The 21,987-nt window shown below is 40.7% G+C and overlaps 1 protein-coding gene across 1 annotated transcript in view; it reads right to left on the bottom strand.

The window, feature by feature from the left end:
• The window catches only part of usp43a (ubiquitin specific peptidase 43a), a 388,273-nt gene that overhangs the window by 89,547 nt on the left and 276,739 nt on the right, over positions 1 to 21,987 (bottom strand). The window contains exons 9-10 of the mRNA XM_034187735.1: positions 15,100 to 15,203; positions 4,915 to 4,992 (exon numbers count right to left, since the gene is read on the bottom strand). Coding sequence (XP_034043626.1) covers positions 4,915 to 4,992; positions 15,100 to 15,203 — 182 coding nt within the window. The remainder of the gene's footprint in view (positions 1 to 4,914; positions 4,993 to 15,099; positions 15,204 to 21,987) is intronic.

Here is a 21,987-nt window from a genome sequence, read left to right as displayed (position 1 = left end):
TGTTAATGCACCTTTGGCAGCAATTACAGCCTCAAGTCTTCTTGAATATGATGCCACAAGCTTGGTGCACCTATCTTTGGCCAGTTTTGCCCATTCCTTTGCAGCACTTCTCAATCTCCATCAGGTTGGATGGGGAGTGTTGGTGCACGGCCATTTTCAGATATCTCCAGAGATGTTCAATTAGATTCAGGTCTGGGCTCTGGCTGGACCACTCGAGGACATTCACAGAGTTGTCCTGAAGCCACTCCTTCGATATCTTGGCTGTGTGCTTAGGGTCACTGTCCTGCTGAAAGATGAACCGTAGACTCAGTCTGAGGTCAAGAGCGCTCTGGAGCAGGTTTTCATCCAGAAGGTCACTGTACATTGCTGCACTCATCTCTCCCTCAATCCTGACTAGTCTCCCAGTTCCTGCTGCTGAAAAACATCCTCACAGCATGATGCTGCCACCACCATGCTTCACTGTAGGAATGGTACTGGCTAGATGATGAGCAGTTCCTTGTTTCCGCTGAACATGACACCTGGAATTCATGCCAAAACATTCAACCTCTGTTTCATGAGCCCAGAGAATTTAGTTTCTCATGTTTTAGAGTTCTTCAGTTGCCTTTTGGCAAACTTCACCTGGGTTATGTACCTTTTACTAAAGAGTGGCTTCCATGTGGTCACTCTACCATAGAGGCCTGACTGGTGGATTGCTGCAGAAATGGTTGTCTTTCTGAAAGGTTGTCCTCTCTCCACAGAGGAATACTGGAGGTCTGACAGAGTGACCATTGGGTTCTTGGTCACCTCCCTGACTAAGGCCCTTCTCCCTCGATCACTCAGTTTAGATGGGCATCCAGCTCTAGGAAGAGTCCCGGTGGATCCCAACTTCTTCCATTTACAGATGATGGAGGCCACTGTGCTCACTGGGACCTTCAAAGCAGGAGAAATGTTTCTGTACCCTTCCTCAGATTTGTGCTTCGAGACAATCCTGTCTGTGAGGTCTCCAGACAATTCCTTCAACTTCATGCTTGGTTTGTGCTCTGACATGCACTGTCAACTGTAGGAGCTTAAATGTAGACAGATGTGTGTCTTTCCAAATCATATCCTATCAACTGAATTTACCCAGGTGGACTCCAGTTAAGCTGTAGAAACATCTCAAGGATGATCAGTGGAAACGGGATGCACCTGAGCTCAATTTTGAGCTTCATGGCAAAGGCTGTGAATACTTTCAAAACCTTTTCACATTGCCATTACTGTGTGTAGAAATATGAGGAACAAAATACATTTCTTCCATTTTGGAATAAATCTGCAACATAAACAAATGTGAAAAAAAGTGTAGCACTGTGAATACTTTCTGGTTGCTCTGTACTTTTCCCACCCAAGGATGACACATTGTTTATTTCATGAAAATGCAGGTATATTCTTCAAGGTTTTGCTACTGTGCTGCAGCATGTTGGTGCTGCTTTTGCCTGCCTTTTGTTCACCACTGGGAGCAGCACCACACAGAGAACGTGCGTAACATAGAAGAATCCCAAAAGAAGAAGCCAGCTACTGTGACCATAGCATGAACAGCATGGCAAAACTTTCTCATTCTCAACAGTGATGACAGCATTAAAAAAACTGTGAACCAAACGTCAAATTCAAATGGGAGTATTTAGCTATTATTCCACCTACCGCGACTGAGAACTTGAAGATGGGGAAGTAGGAATGAAACAAGCGGAACCATTTTATATCATTAATTTCAATTTATTTCATTTATGTCGCGCCAAATCACAACAAAGAGTTGCCTCAAGGAGCTTCACACAAGTAAGTCAAACCTTACCAACCCCTAGAGCAAGCACGCAAATGACAGTGGTAAGGAAAAACTCCCTCTGATGATTTGAGGAAGAAACCTCAAGCAGACCAGACTCAAAGGGGTAACCGTCTGCTTGGGCCATGCTACCAACACAGTTGACAATACAAATATACAGGAAATTTTGAGAGTCCATGATGGTGCACAGGACAAGAGGCCTGCAGAAGAAGACACCCACTCCCATCTCTGGATGGAGCCGCACCTCAAACAGAGAAAAACAGAATCAGGCGGCAGAAAGACAACAAATACAGTATAATTTGTCAGTAGTGAGCAACAAGAAAAACAGAAGAAATATGAAGGTGATCGCCGGCCACTAGTCCTAAGCTTCACTTTTAAAAGACCCAGACTTTAAAGTTGAGGCCATGGCCCGCTCGGTTTAACAATAAAATGAATTTAAAAGGGTAGAAAGCATACTAACATACAATGCCAGTATGCTAGCCATACGAAAGGGAAAATAAGTGCGTCTTAAGTCTGGACTTGAAAGTCTCTACAGAATCTGACTGTTTTTTTGACACAGGGAGATCATTCCACAGAACAGGGGAAAAATAAGAGAAAGCGCTGTGATCCGCAGACTTTTTATTCACCCTAGGGACTCAAAGTAGTCCTGCACCCTGAGCCTGGGCCGGTATGTAGGGTATAATTAGGTCAGTTAAGTAGGGAGGAGCTAGTCACTGACTAATTTTATAGGTTAATAGCAGAACATTAAAATCTGATCTCACAGGGACAGGAAGCCAGTGAAGAGATGCCAAAATGGGTGTAATGTTTTCAAACTTTCTGCTTGCTGTCAAAAGTCTGGCAGCAGCATTTTCAACCAACTGGAGACCCCTAATGCTGGACTGCAATAAACCAGAAAATAGAACATTGCAGTAGTCCAATCTAGAAGAAACAAATGCATGAATCAGGGTCTCAGCATCAGCCATAGACAGGATGGGATGAATCTTAACTATATTTCGCAGGTGGAAGAAAACAGTCCTCTTAATATCTTTAATGTGGAGGTCAAAGGACAACATAGGATCAAAAATTACCCCAAGGTTCCTCACTTTGTCAGTGTGATAGATGTTATTCTACAAAACACAGTGAGAATGACTGGGCAGGTATGATGTCAACTATGCAAGGAGTAATCCTAAAATAATTCTCCAGCCTATCGAGTAGAACATGATGAGCCACAGAATCAAATGCAGCACTAAGATCAAACAGCACCAAAACCATAGTGGTGTCCAAGTCCGAAACATATTCAGTGGCAGCTTTACCATCAGAGAGCCTCGTCCACAACTACCACAAAAGACTCCAAGCTGTCATTGATGTTAAAGGGGGCAATACACAGTATTAAGAACAGGGGTATGTAAACCTTTGATCAGGCTCATTTGGGTAGTTCTCTTGTCATTTTGTTTCAAAAAGAGGAAACACAGTTGTTTGACAATAAATGGCTTCACCCAACCATTAACCATGAGTGAAAAACAAGTTTTTGTGTTGTCATTCATATTCTCTTAAAAATGGCCAAAAAAGCAAAAATTCTGCCAGGGTATGCAAACTTTTGAGCATAACTGTATATGAATGTTGAAGACACCAATAATCAGAATGTTATCTGCACTAGTTGACAAGTTCAAGATAAAGTCACCAAATTCATCTAAGAAACCAGTGTATGGACCAGGGGCCTATATACAACCCTAATTCCAATGAAGTTGGGATGTTGTGTGAAATGTAAATAAAAACAGAATACAATGATTTGCAAATCCTCTTCAACCTATATTCAATTGAATACACCAAAAAGACAAGATATTTAATGTTCAAACTGATAATCTTTATTGTTTTGTGCAAATATTTGCTAATTTTGAAATGGATGCCTGCAACACGTTTCAAAAAAGCTGGGATAGTGGTATGTTTACCACTGTGTTACATCAACTTTCCTTCTAACAACACTCAATAAGTGTTTGGGAAGTGAGGACACTAATTGTGAGTGTCATGATTTGGTATAAAAGGAGCACCCCCAAAATGCTCAGCCGTTCACAAGCAAAGTTGGGGCAAGGATCATCACTTTGGAACAACTGCATGAAAAAATAGTCCAACAGTTTAAGAACAATGTTTCTCAACATTCAATTGCAAGGAATTCAGGGATTCCATCATCTACAGTCCATAATATAATCAGAAGATTCAGAGAATCTGGAGAACTTTCTACACATAAGTGGCAAGGCCGAAAACCAACATTGAATGCCTGTGGGCTTAGATCAAAAGCCAGCATCTGTGATGGTATGGGGTGTGTTACTGTTCATGGCATAGGCAACTTACACATCTGTGATGGCACCATCAATGCTGAAAGGTACATCCAGGTTTTGGAGCAACACATGCTGCCATCCAAGCAACGTCTTTTTCAGGGTCGTCCCTGCTTATTTCAGCAAGACAATGCCAAGCCACATTCTGCACGTTACAACAGCGTGGCTTCGTAGTATGTGTGGCACATTATGAAATGCATTATGAAGCGCAAAATGCAACAATGGAGACCCTAGACTGTTGAACAACTGAAGTCATACATCAAGCAAGAATGGGAAAGAATTCCACCTACAAAGCTTCAACAATTAGTGTCCTCAGTTCCCAAACGCTTACTGAGTGTTGTCAGAAGGAAAGGTGATGTAACACAGTGGTAAACATACCACTGTCCCAGCTTTTTTGAAACGTGTTGCAGGCATGCATTTCAAAATGAGCAAATATTTGCACAAAAACAATAAATTTATCAGTTTGAACATTAAATATCTTGTCTTTGTGGTGTATTCAACTGAATATAGGTTGAAGAGGATTTGCAAATCATTGTATTCCATTTTTATTTATATTTTACACAACGTCCCAACTTCATTGGAATTGGGGTTATAGAGTGATAAAGTAATACAGCTGAATAAAATAGTCATCGACCAGTTCATGGTCCATTCAGACTGATTCAGGGGTGTGTATGTCTATGTAGTCATATGTTTTACTTTAAAATTGATTTTTGATTCCAATTGTTTAATTGTTACACCCCCAATGTTTATCCATGCATAGCTGTTTGCATTTAATTTTGTACAACCATAGTCAGAATTTTCCTGCACACTTACCATTCTTTAATTTTTTGCTCCCACTCGATCACAAGCTTCACATGTGAACGTCCTCCCGTTCCGCAGAACTTCAGAGCTCTGCAAACCAGTAAGAAACACCAACTTAAACACACAATCTATTATTTATCTGAGCTCTGTAAATACTGCAGTAAAAACACTTAAGTGACCTCTCAAAAAAAACAAACAAAAAAAACAGGCAGGCACAGACATGCACGTGTCAACAGCAGGATCTGCCAGTGCCACCTGAAACATTCACGACCTGATCTCACGTTCTTTGTTCATATGCTAATCTGTAAAGTTAAGTCAACCGGTGTCCCAATGAGATGATCTCCCCGTCGTGAGGTTACCCACTGCGCAACTGTACATGCATTCTCTCTACCCTGGTCTTTAACTCGCCCACCGGTCCAGTTTATCTACCTCTTTTTACCGTGCAACTGCACATGCGCATCTCCCCATGAAGATGAGCTCCCCGTCATGCAACGACAATATTCTGCTTTAAAGACAGCATGTGTACATGCAAATGTTTACTTTTTGAAAATTGAAAAGACACATTACTGTATTTTTATGTAAAGACAAAACTTATGTGGGTTTTCTACTTTTCTTCAGTGGTTGAGCTCAAATCGACAGGTGAGGTGCACATGCATAGTTGTGTGGTGGAGCTCATCTTTAGGGGATGCAGTCACCCATCGAGATGAGCTCCACTACCGAAGAAAACCCATGTGAGTTTAGTCTTTACATAAAAATACAGTAATAAACGTCAAGTAAAGACTTGCATGTAAATGCTGTCTTTGAAGCAAAATATTGTCATTAGATGATGGGGAGCTCATCTTGACACACATAACTGTCAATGGGCACGACAACGAGATCAACTCAACGGGGAGCGCATCTTGATAGACCACCGGTACAGAAGGGAGTTGCATTTTACCTACCCCACTTTCATCTCAGGAGGAAACAAAACCATATCAGTATTCAACAACCAAATATGGCTGGCAGAACATCAAAGCAGATTTTCCAATCACAGAACACTACAGGCAGAAGATTTTTTATCAGGAACATTACAGATCACCAATGGCATAAACTTCACAGTCGTGTCAAACTTCAGTTCTTTCTCATTTGAAAACTCATTTGTATGCTGCTTAGTGACAGACTGGAGACATCAAGCACAGCTACAGTGCATCCAGAAAGTATTCACAGCACTTCAGTTTTTCCACATTTGTTATGTTACAGCTGTATTCCAAAATGGAGTAAATTCATTTTTTCCCTTCAAAATTCAACTCACAACACTTCATAATGACGTGACAAAAGTTTTTTTTTTTAATTTTTGTAAATTTATTAAAAATAATATTTAAAAAAACCCTCAATAATCACGTGTACGTAAGTATTCACGCCCTTTGCTCAATACTTTTTTGATGCACCTTTGGCAGCAATTACAACCTCAGGTCTTCTTGAATATTATGCCATAAGCTTGGCACACCTATCTTTGGGCAGTTTTGCCCATTTCTCTTTGCAGCACCTCTCAAGCTCCATCAGGATGGATAGGGAGCATCGGTGCACAGCCATTTTCAGATCTCTTCAGAGATGTTCAATCAGATTCACGTTGGGCTCTGGCTGGGCCACTCAAGGACATTCACAGAGTTGTCCTCAAGCCACTCCTTTGTTATTTTGGTTTTGTGCTTAGGGTCATTGTCCTCCTGAAAGATGAACTGTCACCCCAGTCTGAGGTCAAGAGCGCTCTGGGGCAGGTTTTCATCCAGGATGCCTCCATACATTGCTGCATTCATCTTTCCCTCAATCCTGATTAGTCCCTCAGTTCCTGCCACTGAAAAACATCCCCACAGCATGACGCTGTCACCATCATGCTTCACTGTAGGGATGGTGCCTGGTTTCCTCCAAACATGACACCTGGCATTCATGCCAAAGAGTTCAATCTTTGTCTCATCAGACCAGAGAATTATGTTTTATTGTCTGAGAGTCCTTCAGGTGACTTTTGGCAAACTCTAGATGGGCTGTCATCTCTGTGGAAGGGTCTTCCTGCTACTGTGAAGCAGTCTGAGTCCGTGGACATTTTTAAGTCAAGACTTAAAGCCTATTTTTATTCTCTTTCTTGTGAATAGTTTTTTTTTATTTTTTATCTGTTTTATTCTTTTACTTCTGTTTTTAATTATATATTTTTTAAATTTTTATTTATTTATTTTTAATTTTTTTTATATTGAACTGTTTTGTGTGAGGCACCTTGAGACAGACTTTGTTGTGATTTGGCGCTTTATAAGCTGATTAAACTGAAATTGAATTGAAATTGAACAACATTTTATTGAGTCTTAAAGTAAATTAATATGAAATTGGTTACTGAATCCTTAAACTCTGGACATAATAAACTCTAAGTGGTGGATCCTTGATCTGTGGACATAAATAGAAATAAACAAAATATGTAGTTTTTCGTCAAAACGATTTCCTTTCAGACATTATTGGCATGAATATCTTTCCATACATCTGAGCTGAGCTCTTGCAACTGTGCTGTGCTGCACATCAGGATGAAATTCATAAAGAATGTAGCACATTTCATTTTGGGAGGAAAAAACGTTTTAGTCAGCTGTAGTTTCTTGTCTGTATTACAACATTTATAAAGAGGTGTTATTTTATTTAAAGCGGCAATTCATTTTGAAGTTATTAATTCCGAGTGGACTGTCTCGGCAGAGAGCAGTGCAGTGTTTGGAGCTGCATACATGCCAACCTATACGGCTTGTCCGTAAATTATACGGATTTTCCGAGTTTCAGCGTCATACAGATGTACAAATAAAGTCTTACGGATATTCAGGGTTTGGTCTGCAGCGCGTCTGTAATCAACCGTTTTTGCAGCGCGACACCACTTTGAAGCGTAAACCATTGAAGCAATGTTTCGATCCACTTGCTCATTGGTTCTTTGATTCGCTGCTCTTCAGAAACGGCATGTCTGCTTCTTAACCCCCTCTCAAAGCCATTAAAATACCATGAGTCACTTTTGGGTGGATTAAAGTCACTAACCGGGACTCGTGTCTTGTTGCAGTCAAGAAACGAGAATCGTCCTCCGTTCTGTTGGCACAGCTCCAAACGCTGCGTGGCTCTCTGCCGAGACAGAGTCCACTCGGAATTAATAACTTCAAAACCAATTGCCACTTTAAATAAAATGACACCTCTTACAAACGTTGTAATACAGACAAGAAACTACAATCCACTAAAAGTTTTTTCCTCCCAAAATGAGAGATGCTGTGTTCTTTATAAATTACATCCTGACATTCAGCACAGCCAGCTGCAAGAGCTCAGCTCAGATGTATGGAAAGACATTTATGCCAATAATGTCTGAAATGAAATGCTTTTGACAAAAACTACAGATTTTGTTTATTCCTATTTATGTCCAGAGATCAAGGATCCATCATATAGAGTTTATTATGTCCAAAGTTTAAGAATCCAGTGACCAATTTCATATTTATTTACTTTAAAACTAAATAAAATGTTGTTCAATTTCAATTCAATTTCAATTTAATCGGCTTATAAAGCGTCAAATCACAACAAAATGTGTCTCAAGGCGCCTCACATAGAAAAGTTCAACATAAAAAATTAAAATAAATAAATAAAAATTAAAACATTAAAATACATAATTAAAAACAGAAGTAAAAGAATAAAACAGATAAAAAATAAAAACTATTCATAAGAAAGAGAATAAAAATAGGCTTTAAGTCTTGACTTAAAAATGCCCATGGACTCCGACTGTCTCACAGTCGCAGGAAGACCGTTCCACAGAGTGGGTGCACGATAAGAAAAAGCTCTTTGACCCACTGACATACAAAACCTATAAATCCTGCTTTTAGTACACAAAAAATTCAAAAGAGGTATTGATAAGGGAATCGATAAGGAATCGGATTGATAAGTGGAATCGATAATGGTATCTATATCGATAAAATCTTATTGATACCCATCCCTAATAAACACAGGGGCGAAGTCAAGGATCATCGACATGCCAGTCTGCAACATCAGCACTGGCGAGGCAATTTTCGATACACTTGATGAAGTTCTGAGGTATGTTTTATTTTGTTCATTATATTCGATTTATTTTTCATTTTATTCATGTATTTCCACTAGTGACACACAGTTCTTGTTTCTGTAAAAAATAACTAAATTTGACATTCAGTTCTATAAAATTCAGCTTGACGCATGAATACTGGATCTCTATTGTTTGAAATTCAACTGTGGAGGAAATGACATTAAATGACTTTAATGTCATTGTGGTAACTCATAATGTGTGGACAAAAACCCAGTTATGTGATACCGCTATATGGTTGTGTGTACTGTAATAAAACTGATTTTGGATGATTTGGAGGTTATAAGGATTTTGTGTTGATTTTATGAATTTTCTCACTTGGTTATACAGGTGGACCCTCAAAGGGGTTGACATGTATTGAGCTGTGCCAACGGAACGGAGGACGATTCTCGTTTCTTGACTGCAACAAGACAAGAGTCCCAGTTAGTGACTTTAATCCACACAAAAGTGACTCATGATATTTTAATGGCTTTGAGAGGGGTTAAGAAGCGGACTTGTCGCTTCTGAAGAACAACGAATCAAAGAACCACGAGCCAGTGGATCAAAGCATTGCTTCAAAGCTTCACGCTTCAAAGTGGTGTCGCGCTGCAGAAACTGTGGATTACAGAGCCACGACAGGGTCTGTAATCAACGTAGAAAAATGATCATTTTTCCCGACAACGCACCCAAAAACAACGACCGTTCTGAAGGACCGATAAAGGAATCGTTAAGCAAAAAGACTATTGATATCGGTGGATCGAATCATTTCTTAACAATACTCGAAGAGAACCGGTTCTCGATACCCAACCCTAGTGACCATCGGGTTCTTGGTGTCCTCTCTGACTAAGGCCCTTCTCCCCTGATGACTCAGGTTAGATGGGCAGTCAGCTCTAGGAAGAGTCCTGGTGGATCCAAACGTCTTCCATTTACAGATGATGGAGGCCACTGTGCTCAATGGGACCTTCAAAGCAACAAAAATATTTCTGTGTCCTTACCCAGATTTGTGCCTTGAGACAATCCTGTCTCAGAAGTCTACAGACAATTCCTTTGACTTCATGCTTGGTTTGTGCTCTGACATGCACTGTCTACTGTGGGACCTTATATGTAGACAGGTGTGTGCCTTTCTAAATCATGTCCAATCAACTGAATTTACCCCAGGTGGAATCCAATTAAACTGTAGAAACATCTCAAGGATGATCAGTGGAAACAGGATGCACCTGAGCTCAATTTTGAGCTTCATGGCCAAAGGTTGTGAATACTTATGTATATGTGATTTCTTTGTTATTTTATTTTTAATAAATTAGCAAGTTAGTTGTGGGTTATTGTGTGTAGAATTTTGGGGAAAAAAATAAATTTCATCTATTTTCAAATAAAGCTGGAACATAAAAAATGTGGGAAAACCTACCAAGATTCTTGTTAGTGGTGGTCCAGGCTTTACTTATGAGGATAGCAGAGGTCGGTACACAAGTAGGCAGTCCAGAAAATACAGCAGTACAAAAATCATCAAGCTTAGGCGTGGATAAACAAACAGGCAGGAGGTCGGGAACGCAATAAGGCAGGCACGACTATGGAATGCAAGGAACAGAGCTGGAAAGAGGCACAAGGCACATCAATCTGGCGAGGGACTAAAGCACCCAGTGAGCTTATATAACCCCGGGTGACCAGCTGCAAATCAGGAACAGGTGTGCGTGGAAAGCACCAGAACCAGGGTGTGGCCAGAGAGAGTGAAACACCCATCACCAAGAAGCAAGAGACAGACAATAGAGATACAGACAGACAGACCCAAGCAGAAAAACCCAACAAGAGAATACACACACACAAAAAAAACAATGAATAAGAAAAAAATAACAAACCAGAAAAATAAAAACCAAATAACCAGACAAAAATTCAAACCCTGACAGTTCATGAAGGTGTTGTTTTTATCTCTTCTCCTTTTTTCTGGACTAATTTTTCCCCTCAACAAGCTCCACTTCTTTGTACAATCATCAACCTTCAAACCAACATCATGTGCAATTTCCCTCCATGAACTGCAGGTCATTTGAGTGTCGTAGTTTTTCGACTCTGTGTTGTAAAGTTGGTTATATTTGCAGACTTTTGTGCCAAACATCCCTGTATTTGATCCATGATTGAAATGTAATCCGCGTGCGCACTGAAACAACCTTTAAATATGATGAGAGATGAAGAAGTGAAACTGGCAAAGTGACCAATCACAGCTCTTGCGGTCTCCGTCGTTTTGACGTGTAGTTTAAATTTTTGGGAGGAGCATGTCAGGTTACAGAGAGGGGCTCGGAGAGGGTACGCAGCAATGCAGAGATTCTCTGCATCATTACAGAGCTGTGGAGACGGAGAAGTGTAAATCAGGCTTTATTATCTGGGCAACCTGATGTTCCCAAAGCCATCAAAGGCACAGCTGCTCTGCAACTATTCTGAAACTAAATCAAATCAAATCAAATTTATTAATTTATATAGCGCCAATTCACGACAAAATCGTCTCAAGGCACTTCATACAACATAAAACAACAACAACAAAAACTGAATTAAAAATTTAAAACACAATGAAAATACGAGCATAAAAGAATACAAGAATAAAAACACATCATAACACTAATGATAAAACAGGGAAAACAAATGAGTCTTTAAACGTGACTTAAAAGTCTCCACAGTATCAGACTGCCGAATGTGTGCTGGGAGATCGTTCCACAGAGCTGGGGCACGGTAGGAGAAAGCTCTGTGACCGGCAGACTTTTTATTCACCCTGGGAACACACAGACGTCCTGCACCCTGAGAACGCAGGGCCCGAGCTGGTACATAGGGGCTTACCAGGTCAGCCAGATAGGGAGGTGCAAGTCCATGAACAATTTTATAAACTAATAACAGTATTTTAAAATCCGATCTTGCAGCAACTGGAAGCCAGTGCAGGGACGCCAAAATGGGCGTAATGTGGTCAAACTTTCTGCTTTGTGTCAAAAGTCTGGCAGCAGGGTTTTGAACCAGTTGAAGACCCCTAATCCTGCAGTAAGACCTAAAATAGAGCATTACAATAGTCCAGTCTAGAAGAGACAAATGCATGAATCAAAGTCTCAGCATCAGCCATAGACAGGATGGGACGAATCTTCGCTATATTTTGTAAATGGAAGAAAGCAGTCCTCGTAATGTCTCTAATGTGGAGATCAAAGGACAATGTAGGATCAAAAATTACTCCAAGGTTCCTCACTTTATCCGTATGATGTATAACACACGAACCTAAGCTAAGTGCTAGCTGATCAAATTGATGCCGATACCTCGAAACTACCAAATTAATGTATGAAACCAACACATGCTCACAGACACACACATACACACACCCTATTTTTTTCTGGGTCAGACTCAAAACTTTTCAATCACCCCTAGTAGTTTAGCAGGGTTTTTAAACATACACAAAATTCCACAACACAATACAATGTCCTGATTATCATGTTGGAGAGACTTATTTTGCAGACACAAACTGAACAGCATAATCCTGACCACATTTCCTGCCAAACTGGGTGAATTTCTGTTGGGTCATCTGGATGATTTTTAGGGCGACCAACTGACCTGGTCTCTGTCAGTTAAGTAAGCTTGGTTGCATATCAGTGTTACATCTCTGAACAACCTGCAGTGGAATGCCATCTTTTTCTCTACTTTCATCTTCCTTAACGATATTTGCTCTTCACTATTCCTCCATATCAAAAACATCTGTTCTTGTCAGTACTTCAGGAAATGGCTGAAATATCCTCATCTTTGTTGGGGTTTAATTTAATCAATTTAATTTAATTTAATTTCTCCAAAAATGGTATTTGTCTTTATAGATAATAAGGGGGTGCATTTTTTCTAACTTCTTAGTTTAAGATGTTTTAAGCAATAAAGTTCTGTGTAATTGTGGGTGTGGTTATTTTGAGTTCAGTGGTGAGTCCTCTCATAGCCTGGCAGTGGTCACTTGCTGTTGTGTTGCTGCTGTGTGTGTCTGTTTGGAGTACAGTAAAACCTGGCTGCACAGTCATCGCATAAACCAGATATTTGCACTCACCACACAAAAGCAAAAGTCCCAATACTTCTGTATGGTTTTCCATGTAATAAACACTGTATATACCGGATTTTGTATAATGGATTTTCACGCACATCAAACAAAGTGTCCCGCCCCATCACAATGTATCCCATTAAAAACCCCTTGCATGGACAGAGCAGTCTGGACATGTCCAGTAACAGAGGTATGAAATGAAGTTCAGCACTGACACTTGCCGATTCAAATAAACTGGGTACTGTATTTCCGTGATTAAAAGACCATTAATTTTTTTCAAACCGTGCTCAGACCTGGTGCCTAAACAAGACAGGGCGCAAGTCAAGGCAGGTGATTATTAACAAAATACTACTTGTTGCCTGCAGTGTAATATGGTGTTAAATTGGGTGTGACAAACCAAACCGCTTTAGATCACAGCCCTGTGCGTGACTGTGAACCCGCACACCTGCTAAATGATGGGCACCACAAAAGGCTGTGATCTGTCATTTTTACATTTTCACTCCTTCCTCTCTCAACATATTTACAAGTTTTTGCAGTGCACCCGACCAATTACATGTCAGTCATGGATCAAATACGTTAATACGTTTGGCAGAAAGGTCCACAAGTATGACCAACTTCACAACACGGAGATGGAAAAATACGCTCAAATGACCTGCAATTCATGGATGAAAATTGTATGTACCGTATCTTTGGTTTGAGGGGTGATGATTGTATAAAGAAGTGGAGCTTGTCGAGGGACAAATTAATCCAGAAAAAGCCGCTGTTCCTGCGGTAAATTACATGAAGAAACAACGGAGAACTTTAAAAGGGTAATGCAAACATCAGCGTCGTTGCAAGGCCACAGAGTTGCAGTAGTATAAATCAGGCTTTAGGATTTTAAGGTACCGCTCCGCAGCTGACTTAGAAAAAATAGTGAGTCAACCAAATGTAATTGTTTTAATGCACATAATGTCTGGCGCTTATTTAAGGCAGGTGTTTATTTTTTTGCCAGACGAAGCTTTGACCCAGTCATTAAATGAGGCAGGCCCGATTCAAGGTCAGGCATTTAATCAAGGAAATACAGAAGCACAATTGGTACTGGGGATTCTCCATAGATTGTTCCACACCTCCTGACTGTAACTACTCCGTTACATACAGATTTTATCTGTTTTATACATATAATGGATTTTGTCTATTTTATACATATAATGGATTTTGTCCGTTTTATATGTACAATGCATTCTGATAATGGACAAAATTTGCTCGTCCACCTGAATCCATTATATGTGAGTTTTACTGTATTTTATTACAAACACCTGGAATAATATTCTTGTGCAGAGCAACGTCCTAACGGATCATCTAAGACCTCCCTGTTGCAATATTGACGCTCAGTGAAACTGTGGTCTTATTTAATGTTGTGTGCTAACAGAGTTAGCACTTTTAGCAGCTGTCGGTAGGTCTGCTTAATGCAGGATTACTGAAGAAATATGAGGCGCATAATTTTTGCTGTCCACGTCAAAAGTAAACCATTATGACAACCACCGTGCAGTCCCCAAAAAAATGATTTAACAGACACCTGAACTGAGGTTAGCCTGTTAGCTGGTGGTTCGGACTTGGAGAGAGGGGCGTGTTCAGGCATTTTTTTTGTCACAGAGACCCACCCACACTCTGCCCCTTTATGCATTCGTGAGTTCATTGTGAATCTGTGCGGACAGGGCTTTCAACATGGTGATGCCCATATAAGGGGGTCATTTTGGCTGTTCCGGGTTTCTATAGAAAACCAATGGATGACTTCACACAGGCTTTGTTCAGTATATATATATATATATATATATATATATATATATATATATATATATATATATATATATATATATATATATAGTCTATGGTTATTACTATGGTTATATGGTTCTATGGTTATTACTCTTTATTTCAGTATAGTTTAAGACCATGTGATAAAAATACTATTGCTGTGCATGTATGCAAAACCACACATTCAAGTACTAAGTGACATGAAAGCATAACATAAATTAACTGTATATCTATGGTATAGCATGAAGAGAGGATTGTAGTGTTGTTTTTCTTTTGGTGGGGGTGTAGGTGTGTATCCTACCTGTCAACTGCAGGGTGATACAGCGGTCTGCTGTCCTGTGGGGACAGGTAGCTGTAGTTCACTGATCCTCCAACAACTCTGATCTTAAACATCATTGATGCATTCTGCAAAGAGAGAAATACGTTCATGAGTTCGTTTGTGTCAGGTCTTACCCCTGCTCGGTCCTCACCCATCATGTTTGTTGTCAGTCTTTTTATTGATTTTCCTTTTGTCTGCTTTTTTGACAGTCTGATTATTTCACTTGTCACAGCTGCTTGTTTTCTGTTCATCACACCATAGCCACATCTTGAGTTCCGTTCTGGTTTAATTTAGTCTTTGAACCACCGTCTTTGATTTTGGTTCATTACTGCTTTTGTCACAGCTTGTTTTCTGTTCATTACACTTCAGCCACTTATTGAGTTCTGTTCTAGTTTAGTCTTCATCCTTTACTTTCTGGTTAGTCAGTCACTGTCTTGAGCACATTTGTAAATCAGGTTTTTCTGTACTCTCCTGCCACATGTTGAGTTCTGCTTTAGTTTAGTTTTGATCCACTGTTTTTGACTGCATTTGATTACTTGTGTCACTAAGTTTATTTGTCAGGTTTACCACATTTGTCTTCAGTTATTATTCATGTCAGTTCTACTCTGGTTTTAGCTTTTGGATTTTCTTGCTCTCCAGCCTGATTCTGTTCATGTCTAGTTTCTATGCTGTCTTGGATATTTTAGTATCATTTGTCATGTCCACCTTGTCACTGCACTCCTTTGTCTCTGTTCTTATATTTTCACATCCAGTTTCTTTTGGATCACAGTCACGTCCTCAGATCACTCCACTCTCTTGCCCATCACCTTCTCAGCTCAGTTGGCCACGCCCAGTTTTGTATGTCACCTCCTTGTCCACCTGTCACAGCCTTCTCTTGTCTCACAGCCTCTCCTGTTAGTCCACGCCCTCCTCCTGCCTGCACACCACACCTGCTCCATATCACCTCCTAATTAATTCAGTGTATTTAAGCCCTGCATGTTTTCTTTTCCTTTGCTTGCTCGTTGATTTTGTTATCTTCGTCCTGGCCTCTTGTCACAGTTTTTGCGCTCACGTTTTTCTCGACACCACTTGTATTCTGGATCAGGATTTTGTCTTTGCCCTTGTTATGTCGTTTGCTGTGTTATTGAACCCCGCCTGTTTTTTTGACGACGCCTCTGCTTATCACCTGCCTGTACCTCTGCAACGCTGACTGCCATTCTGTTTACCAGACCCTTCCTGATTTATTGATAAAGCTTTTTTCTTAATCCACCAGCTGCCTGTGTGTCTGCATTTTGCTCCCTACCACCTGCTGAGCCCTGACTACCTGTAAATCATGACAGTTTGTCACTGAAAAGCCAGAATGGATCAGTGCAAACTGAAAATATTTAATTCCCAGTGCACAATAAAACACTGTCAGTGTTTCAAGTATTTAGAAATAAGTCATTTTTAGAAACAACTGTTTCATTTAGTGTAGTGGTCAACAAATATGTTCCTGGGGATCCCCTGTCATGTCTACTTCTCTCCTTACTTGTTCTGCCCAATATAAATTACATCAGTCCAGCCAATCAAGAGCTGGCAAACCACTTAGTTCAGGTGTAGACAGAGCAGGGAGAGCTGGAAAAATTGATACAGCAGGTGACCTCCATGAGCTGGGTTGTGACCATTTGTTCAGAGGTTGATCCTGATGACCTATGGTGCACAGTCTAAAGTGCATAAAGCAAATGCATTTGGGGCATGTCGTAAGGCCCCCTGACACTTCCACAACTTTAATCTGTGCACTTGCATGCACATCATTGTGACAATCCCACCCGCTGTGTTCCCAGCTGGATGCCCCACTTTGTTCCACTGGCTGCCATGCATTGTGCGCTGGACGCTGCATATATAAAATAATTATTTTGTAGCGTATTAATCATTTTCTGTTCGAGCTGCCTGGTGAAAACACCTGTAATCGCTTCCGGAATCACAGCAAACCGCTTCAGCTGCTGCTTTTCTCATGTGCACACGGAAAAAGGTGGTAAATGGTAAATGGACTGCATTTATATAGGGTTTTCCCTCTGCATCAGCTCAAAGCACTTTACAAATAATGCCTCACATTCACCCTGATGTGATGGTGCTGCCATACAAGATACTCACTACACACCGCAAGAAAGCATTTGGAGCCGTCTAAAAAGGTAATTATTTGTCATGTTTATTTTGTAATGGCTTGGTAAAATAGTTGCATGTTCTTTCTTTCTTGTGTGCAGTTGTAAAAGTATGTTTATGATAGATTTAACATCTCGTTATAATCGTTCAGGCGAGCTGCGCTCTGATGCGGTGCGCTGACGCAATCACCGACATTGTTCACTTCTTTACTCGGCTTGACGAGCTGCACGTAGTGTTGGCCAGTAGCTCATGCAATGTTCACTACCATTTCACATTTGTTGCATGACATTTATGCGTGAAAGATTTTTGAACATTTCAAAATTATCTGTGCAATTGCACGTGCTGGCAGCCCTCTCACGTTCAGTCTACACCCGTTAACGACAAGTTTACTCTCTTGCACGACACAGTGCGTGCAAGTGTGTGCATCAGTCGTGCAAGTGTCAGGGGGCCTTAATTCTACCTTTAGTATTTATATGGCACATAATGTGAATGTAAAGAAACATGCAGGCGATAAAGGGCTTGTCGTTGGTCACTTAATTAGTGATGCGAGTTCTGTACATAACTTGAAATAAACCAGTCAATTTGCCATCTGTCGTAAGAGACAAGTGCTCCAGCAACTGGTGCTTTGTTATTCAGATGGTGAACTCATGGGAGGTTTTCCTGTGAGGAAGCATTTTTGTGTATAAAACATGCAAGCTCCCTGGGTTGAATCACTTGAATACAATGTGATTTGCAGAAAGCAGCTCCTTCATTTCAACAATAGACTCACATGCTGCAGTCAGCCTGACTGTAATTACAACCCCTGGCAAAAATTATGGAATCACCGGCCACAGAGGATGTTCATTCAGTTGTTTAATTTTGTAGAAAAAAAGCAGATCACAGACATGACACAAAACTAAAGTCATTTCAAATGGCAACTTTCTGGCTTTAAGAAACACTATAAGAAATCAAGAAAAAAGATTGTGGCAGTCAGTAACGGTTACTTTTTTAGACCAAGCAGAGGAAAAAAATATGGAATCACTCAATTCTGAGGAAAAAATTATGGAATCACCCTGTAAATTTTCATCCCCCAAATTAACACCTGCATCAAATCAGATCTGCTCATTGACACTGACCCTATGCCATGACATTGACCCTATGTGTCTTTTTGCAAGGAATGTTTTTGCAGTTTTTGCTCTATGGCAAGATGCATTATCATCTTGAAAAATGATTTCATCATCCCCAAACATCCTTTCAATTGTCCAAAATATCAACATAAACTTGTGCATTTATTGATGATGTAATGACAGCCATCTCCCCAGTGCCTTTACCTGACATGCAGCCCCATATCATCAATGACTGTGGAAATTTACATGTTCTCTTCAGGCAGTCATCTTTATAAATCTCATTGGAAAGGCACCAAACAAAAGTTCCAGCATCATCACCTTGCCCAATGCAGATTCGAGATTCATCACTGAATATGACTTTCATCCAGTCATCCACAGTCCACAATTGCTTTTCCTTAGTCCATTGTAACCTTGTTTTTTTTTTCTGTTTAGGTGTTAATGATGCCTTTTGTTTAGCTTTTCTGTATGTAAATCCCATTTCCTTTAGGCGGTTTCTTACAGTTTGGTCACAGACGTTGACTCCAGTTTCCTCCCATTCGTTCCTCATTTGTTTTGTTGTACATTTTTCGATTTTTGAGACATATTGCTTTAAGTTTTCTGTCTTGATGCTTTGATGTCTTCCTTGGTCTACCAGTATGTTTGCCTTTAACAACCTTCCCATGTTGTTTGTATTTGGTCATCAGTTTAGACACAGCTGACTGTGAACAACCAACATCTTTTGCAACATTGCGTGATGATTTACTCTCTTTTAAGAGTTTGATAATCCTCTCCTTTGTTTCAATTGACATCTCTCGTGTTGGAGCCATGATTCATGTCAGTCCACTTGGTGCAACAGCTCTCCAAGGTGTGTTCATTCCTTTTTAGATGCAGACTAACGAGCAGATCTGATATGATGCAGGTGTTAGTTTTGGGGATGAAAATTTAGAGGGTGATTCCATAATTTTTTCCTCAGAATTGAGTGATTCCATATTTTTTTCCTCTGCTTGGTCTAAAAAAGTAACCGTTACTGACTGCCACAATCTTTTTTTCTTGATTTCTTATAGTGTTTCTTAAAGCCAGAAAGTTGCCATTTGAAATGACTTTAGTTTTGTGTCATGTCTGTGATCTGCTTTTTTTCTACAAAATTAAACAACTGAATGAACATCCTCCAAGGCCGGTGATTCCATAATTTTTGCCAGGGGTTGTATTACAGTATTTTTGTTGTTGAAATTGCAGCAAGTGAGATGCCCAAATAGGGGGAAAAAAGCAACGGAATTACACCATCTTGTTCTGTTGTGTTCATGTCTACCTATACCTGGTGATACTGAACAATTCAGCCATCGAACGGATCAACGATTTTTCATTATTTTAAAATCGGCAGTAATACCATAATCTCTTTCCTCAACTATTTCCAAGTAATAAAAGTAGATCATTATTTAGTGCGTAAAGCCACAAATGACCTGAGCAAGAACACAGTCACATTGCCTTGTCTGCAGTCAGACTGTAATGAAGAAAATCAGCCAGGACATTTCACCCTAATGAGTAACTACTCAAGACCTCTTTTACTCTGGGATGTGCTCTTCTGGGATGTGCTTGTTGTGTGGGCCGCTGAAGAGGAGGTACTGCTGGCCCACCACCACCAGATGGCGCCCTGCTTGGAGTGCGGGCTTCAAGCACGAGAGGGCGCCAGAGCCACTGGGAGTGACAGCTGTCACTCATCCTCAAGACCAGCTGTCACTCATTCATCATCATCACCATCACCATAAAGGCCGGACTGCAACTCCACCTCCTCGCCGAGAAATCAGCTACCATTCAGGTACTTTTCTCTGCTGACTCAAAACGTTGAGTAATAATCTGAACTTCTTTTGCAGCCGTTATCCTGTGGTGTTTGCCTTATCTGTGGGATTGGCGTTTGGTGTGATCAGCGACGGCTTCGCTTCACACTCCAATCAGATAAGTGGTTAGACAGGAGCTGCACGAGTGTGTGATTGGAGGTGGAGGTTCTCCCTCCTTTACTGAACACTGACTGTGGGATTACTGAGTGTGCGAACTCACACTCATCAGGACTGTCTCTGTTTTCTGCCAGCAGTACCGGGTCTGACTGCTGAAGACAGCGGCCACCTGGGGCGCAGGGCTTGGCGGCTCCGGTGTTCTTCAGCTCCGTTGGTGGTGGAAGCTGTGTGGGGATCCAGCTCTTCTCTCGCCAGGCGTCTTCTATCGTCGAGCCTGCCCACACGTCACCTGGTGTATGATTGACAGTCCACCATATTGTTATTGTCTGTACGTCGTTGTGCGAATTCACAACATTAAATTGTTACTTTTGGCTTATCCATTGTCCGTTCATTACCGCCCCCTGTTGTGGGTCCGTGTCACGACACTTTCACAACAGTGCTGCCCCCCAGCACATTCCTCTGGGATGTGCTGGGGGGCAGCACATCCCAGAAGAGCACATCCAGGCTGGACAAACAGATCAGGCGGGCTGGTTCTGTGGATGGCATGAAGCTGGACACTCTGGTGATGGTGGCAACGAAGAGAACGTTGGACAAACTGCTGGACATTATGGACAATTATGCTGCTGGAACCTGAATTTCCCTGAGGGAGTCTTCCCAAGGGATTAGATACAAATACAGATTATTTATTGTCATTGTAGCCAGTACAATGAAAGTTGATAGGAAAATTTGTGCACAGTGCAAATTTTGCATTTTGCATCACCACTCTTAGCTTCATAGTGGAGTAGAGCGGAGAAGGATATTCTTTCACCGAAATCAGATCAAAACAGGCTTGCATCTCAGATGTACCTTTTGACAATTTGTAGCTAAACTTTCAGGTAAGAAAATCCTCCTCTGTACCACTTCATCATGAAGCTGTATAACTGGTGATACAACATCCAAAGTTTGCACCATGTGCAATTTCTCCAATCAGAGCTACATAAGCCGTTTTCTGGGTTGTCTGGGTGTCTTGGTGTCTTTCCTCACTCTTCTCCTTCTTGTAAAAAGACAAAAATGTACAGACATCCTGGATGAAAACCTGCTCCAGAATGCTCTTGACCTCAGACTCGGGCAACAGTTCATCTTTCAGCAGGTAATGACCATAAGCACACAGCCAAGATATCAAAGGAGTGGCTTCAGGACAACTCTGTGAATGTTCTTGAGTGGTCCAGCCATAGCCCAGACCTGAATCTGATTGAACATCTCTGGAAAGCTTTGAAAATGGCTGTGCACTGATGCTCCCCATCCAACCTGATGGAGCTTCAGAGGTGCTGCAAAGAAGAATGGGCAAAACTGCCCAAAGATAAGTGCACCAAGCTTGTGGCATCACATTCAAGAACACCTGAGGCTGTAATTGCTGCCAAAGGCGCATCAACAAAGTATTGAGCAAAGGGTGTGAATACTTATGTACGTATTATTTCTTAGTTTTTTATTTTTAATAAATTTGAAAAAAAAAAAAATTCAAAGAAAAACTTTTTTCAAGTTGTCATTATTGGGTGTTGTAAGCACAATTCTGAGGGGGAAAAATGAATTTACTTCATTTGGGAAAAGCCTTTAACATAACATGTGGACAAAGTGAAGTGCTGTGACCTTCTGGAAGGTCGATCATCAATTTTGTAATTGTGTCATCAGACCTGCGGCCATGTCTTGGATAGGGATGCACTGATCCACATTTT

This window comes from Thalassophryne amazonica, chromosome 15 (genome assembly GCF_902500255.1).
Source record: "Thalassophryne amazonica chromosome 15, fThaAma1.1, whole genome shotgun sequence".
NCBI lineage: Eukaryota > Metazoa > Chordata > Actinopteri > Batrachoidiformes > Batrachoididae > Thalassophryne > Thalassophryne amazonica.
This window is presented reverse-complemented; position numbering and strand designations above follow the sequence as displayed.